This window comes from Hordeum vulgare, chromosome 7H, assembly GCF_904849725.1.
Source record: "Hordeum vulgare subsp. vulgare chromosome 7H, MorexV3_pseudomolecules_assembly, whole genome shotgun sequence".
Lineage (NCBI taxonomy): Eukaryota > Viridiplantae > Streptophyta > Magnoliopsida > Poales > Poaceae > Hordeum > Hordeum vulgare.
This window is the reverse complement of record NC_058524.1, coordinates 50,427,572-50,432,493: the sequence shown is the minus strand read 5'-3', so window position 1 is coordinate 50,432,493 and position 4,922 is coordinate 50,427,572. Positions and strand designations below refer to the sequence as shown.

Here is a 4,922-nt window from a genome sequence, read left to right as displayed (position 1 = left end):
GTAGGTGGCCTGGCCCCAAGCAGCAGCCACAAATGTGGTTCAAATCCAAAATAATCTGCTCCAGTTCAGTGTCAAATTACCCCAGAAAAGACCATGTTGATTTTGGAACAAAGCAATCCCCTGAAAATGCCGAAGTTCAGAGAACATCAGAAGAAGAAGAAGAAAAACAGATAACAGATAGCTTTCAGGGCTGTTAGCATTGCACAGATGATACTGGCTTGGATCAAAATGAAGACATGTCACAGTAACAGAGACAGAGAACCTGACCAGGTTGTTCACTGCGAGTGGCCTTGCATTGGGTGGCTGCTCGCTTCACATGCACAGATCCCAGACAGATCACAACAGCAACGGATAATTAATGTCCCTATACAGCACAGCAAGATCTGGATATCGAGATACAAATTTTGGACAGCTGCAATTGGTTTAAGCAATAGGCATCACCATGCCTGGAAGTGACAATATTCTGCAGGAAGTAAACAGGGCACAAGGTCTTAAGCTATGTCAAAGTACCAACATTTTAGATACTAAATGCAGAAAACCTGAATTCATGAAGAGCTTTCTAACTTCTTTTAGTTGATTTCTCAGAGCTGGGAACATCTACGGTTAACTCGGAGCTGCTACAAGCCCTGGTCATCTCTTTACTACTCCCTCCATCCAGAAATACTTGTCGCAGATCCATTTCTAGAACTAAAATACGTCTAGATACATCGATTTCTAGAACTAAAATACGTCTAGACACATCCATTTCTCCGACAAGTAATTCCGGACGGAGGAAGTACTTGATACTTTAAAAGTAAAACCATGATAAATGGTCGGACGGCAATTTAAACAAACACAAAGATAGTTCCACAAACAATATTCCATTCCATAAACTTTAGAGCCTTTGTTGAATACAGGTCAAGATAGAATAGAATCTCCTTTTACAACAATTCCTCGGTCCATTAGTTAGGTGCCAGTTTTTTTTCCCAGGACAGTGATGTCAACAATGTTAGGTGAAGTACCAAACAATCAACTAGGTAATTTCCTACAAATCAAAAAGTAGAACACTGTGCATATAATTATGTTTGCATATCAAGCTTCTCTCCATCTTTGTGTAAGTCGGTAGGACATATGATGCCATGTACAGCTGTAGGATCAATACATCAAGGCACAATGACATAGCACAATCTGAACAATGTCACCAGCACACCACTAGTTCTATTTGATTGTCACGTAACTCATAGCTACTGATAGAGGGCTACAAATTCCTCTCATGTCAACTTTCCTTCAATCGCAGAAACAAGTCTGGGCCATTGCAATCATCAACTCATTCCTGGGATGCCATAACCAAAGGCAACTTTGCTATCCGAGATGTGCTACCAGATAGTTCTGTACTTCAGCTGTTGAACAGAACTTGAACTTCACCTAAGACAAAAAAACGTGCCTCTCAACTGCCACCACCAAATGTTTGATTCAGTAACACTCAAGTTTCTCCTTAAGGGCATCAAAGAAAAGAGTGTGATTGATGCCTCTCTGCAAAGGGCAAACTGAGCGAGGCTTTTCCGCAGGTTATTCCATCTCCTTGGATAAAAATGCAGAGAACAGAACGCATCAGTTCAGTATCTGTTTTAATGTTCAGACCTACTTATTATCTGTAGATCGTCCATCTTTTAGGTCACGCAGGTACTGAACACGATGATCATCAATCCCTTTGACGAGAAACCATTTGATCATCGTAGTGCAGGTTACCTTGTCTGGTCGTATTTGCTCTTCCTTCATCATATTGAGAACATCCCACATCTCTGCCAAGCGCCCCACCCTCCCATATGCGTCCACCAAACAGTTAAAAAACACAATATCCAACGTGATGTCTGAGTTCTCGATAACTCTTAACACTGTCTCTATTTTCTTTACTTGATCAGCCCTTCCATATGCTCTAATCAATGAACAGAGGGTAACACAGTTAGGCTTTATCCGGTCTGATTTCATCAATCTAAAGATATATTCCATCTGTTCAAGATCGCCAGCCCTTCCGAATGCATCAATAACTACGTTGTATGTAACTATTGTCCAAGAATAGTAATACTTCTGCATGTACTCCATCACTGCTCCCATCTTCTCATACATTTTGGCTTTACCATAGGAATCAAGTAAAATGTTGTAGGTCTTAATGTTTGGGGAGATACCAGATGCCTGGAACTTCTCGTAGCAGCTTTCCATTGTCTCAATCTGACCACTGCTACCAAAAGCTCTCAGAGTCGAATTCATTGTCCACACATCAGGTTTGCAGTCTTCAGACAACATCTCAAGAAGAGTTGACTCCATCTCAGCAAACCTTAAATGCAAATGATGAAACCTCATTAGCTTAATACTTCATGACGGGAAACATACCAGGAAAAACAGGAATTTGGAAAACTAGGAAATGCATTCGGATGGCAACAATAAACTTGGTTTTCCCAAAGGGTGGACTTGGACATATTTGAAGATTTTTTTTTTTCCTGAACAGATATTTGAAGAAGGGACACAACTGCTAAGCATATAAACTATAAATTTCATGATTATGTACTGCATCAGATAATTGCCAAAGCAGTTTCCAAGACATATTTAACAGATATATAAGGAAATAAGACCCTAAATTATAAGATTATGTCATAATCATATGTTCTTATTGCCGATTACCTTCCTGCTTTCCCGTGAGCATCAATGAGAGTATTATAAGTCACGGTGTTTGGACGGATACCCGCGCGCGCCATATCCTCCAGCAAATGCTTCACCTTGTCGAAGTCATAGGCGTGCAAGCAGGACTTGATGAGAATGGAGTATGTCTGGACATCGGGCCGGCAACCAGGGGTGGCCTTCATCTGATCAAGCAAGGAGAAAGCCCTGTCGAAGCTGCCGCTCCTGCTGTACGCGGAGACAAGGGCCGTGTAGGACTCGAGGTTGGGGGCGCAGCCCTCGTCGATCATGGCCTGGAAGAGCTCGTGTGCCTTCCCCGGCTGCTTGCACTTGCCGAGCATGGTGATGAGCTTGATGTATATCCCGACGTACGGCCTGTACCACACCTGGTCCCGCATTAGCTCGAACACCTGGGCGTCAGTGGCCACGGCAAGGTCAGACGGAGCCTACGCGGTGACGGTGACTGAGATGTGAAGCGGGAAGCGGGGGCACCTTGAGGGCGGACTCCCAGCGGAGCGCGGCGACGCGGTCGTGGAGGGCCTCGAGGACGGTGCGGGGGAGGAGGCGGCGGGTGCCCTTGCCGGGCTCGCGCTTGTCGAGGACGGCCTTGGTGGCCTCGCGCCGGAGGATGATGGAGAGCGCCTTCCGGGAGGCGATCTTGCGGTTCACCTCCTCCTTCCGCTGCCGCTCGAACTCCTCCGCGGCGGCCTCGGCCTGGTCATCCTCCCGCCGCCGCGGCCTCTCCCCCGCGCCCGCCGCGCCCCTGGCGCTCTGCTGCTGCTGCTCGCGCGGCGAGGCGGCTGCTGCTGGCGGCGGGCCCGCGCGGCCGTGAATACGGCGCGCGGACGTGCCGAGGGGGGAGGAGGGCGAGGGGAGCGTGGGGAAGGGGGACGCCACCGGCGCGGCGGCCATTGCGCGGCGAGGGGAACTCCGGGAGGTAGCTGCGGTGCAGAGTGACGGAGATTTTTGCGGGGGACTGGATGAGACTGCGAGCAACGAACAGTGGGGAGAAGAGCCTATGTGGACCGTCTGATGGCGGAGCAACGCCTGGGATGGGATCTCCTGTACAGTAGTCAAGACGGTCCCCCGAGGATTGCAGACTCGTCGGTTCAAAGTAATTTCATACTGTGGGATATTTCAGAGGGTTTGGATCCCTATTTTTTTTTCAACGGTTCGATTGGATTCATAGGATTGCAACCAAAACTCTCATCCACTCTCTTTCTTCTTTCATTTTAAGAAGAAAAAACTCGTCAATTCCTTTGAGTTTCGGTCTTGCCTCCATGTCTTTTCTATTATACTTCTTTTCTTCGGAGGGAGCATTTAAAAAGGTAAAAGTGGATGCAATGTTCTTTTCTAGAAATTCAAAAAGTACTATAACGGAGGTATGTAAAAAGGGGATCTAATAGTGCATTCCGAAGCCAAAAATCCCTAATCTCTTTTTCTATGGTTCTTTGATTCGTAGGATTACAATCCTCGTGAAGTTTTTCTTTGACTACAGGAATCAGCTTCTTTGCCGCCCGCCATCACAAACGGCAAAGAGGTCCATACCGACGGCAAAGAGCTTTACCGTCAGCCACCTGTCGGCAAAGATTCTGCGTCAGCCTGCGACGGCATTGTAGCTTCTTTGCCGTCAGCCTACCCTAAGCGGACGACAAAGCTCTTTGCCGTCCGTGTCAGACACTGAGCAGTCGGCAAAGAGATTAAGACGGCAGCCGACAGGCAACGCCTCCGTTAGGGCTAACGGAGGCTTTGCAGTCTGCTTCCCTCCGCATCTTGGCCGTCTGCTTCTATGGGCCAGCACAGAGTTGGCCCAGCGCATGTCGGCTTCTTTGCCGTCTGCCTCCCTATCGCTTTGCCGTCAGCCTCCCGAGGCAGCGGACGGCAAAGAGCCCATATGATCAGCTGCTGCTGCCCAGGTTGCACAGCTAGGTGCCACGTGGCACCTTTGCCGTTGATCGTGCAATCTTTGGCGATAGCTAGACGAATGCTGATGACAACAATCCTTCCCTTGCAACGGCACGAGAAGAATGCTGCTAGCACTCCCCGACAACGGAACTAGAAGAATGTTGTTGATGGCCCACCAGCGCGTGGGTTCGCATCAGTTTTCGAGGGTAGAGTATTCGACCCAATCTGTTGATAAGCCCGTGAGGAGGTGAGAGTATACTTCAAGTATTAGCAGCTGAATTTGTCGGATTCAACCACACCTGAAAGATTAGTATCTGCAAGCACAGTAGTAACAACAAAGTAGTATGATAACAACGGTGTCA

At 47.7% G+C, this 4,922-nt stretch overlaps 1 protein-coding gene across 1 annotated transcript; it reads right to left on the bottom strand.

Moving 5' to 3' along the window:
* Positions 1-844: 844 nt before the first annotated feature.
* LOC123412107 (pentatricopeptide repeat-containing protein At5g48730, chloroplastic) lies at positions 845-3,582 on the bottom strand. Its single transcript, XM_045105052.1, has 3 exons — positions 3,148-3,582; positions 2,659-3,065; positions 845-2,314 (listed from the first exon to the last, which is right to left on the bottom strand). The coding sequence occupies exons 1-3, from the start codon at positions 3,565-3,567 to the stop codon at positions 1,621-1,623; spliced, it is 1,521 nt and encodes a 506-aa protein (XP_044960987.1). The 5' UTR covers positions 3,568-3,582; the 3' UTR covers positions 845-1,620.
* Between the last annotated feature and the right edge of the window lie 1,340 nt (positions 3,583-4,922).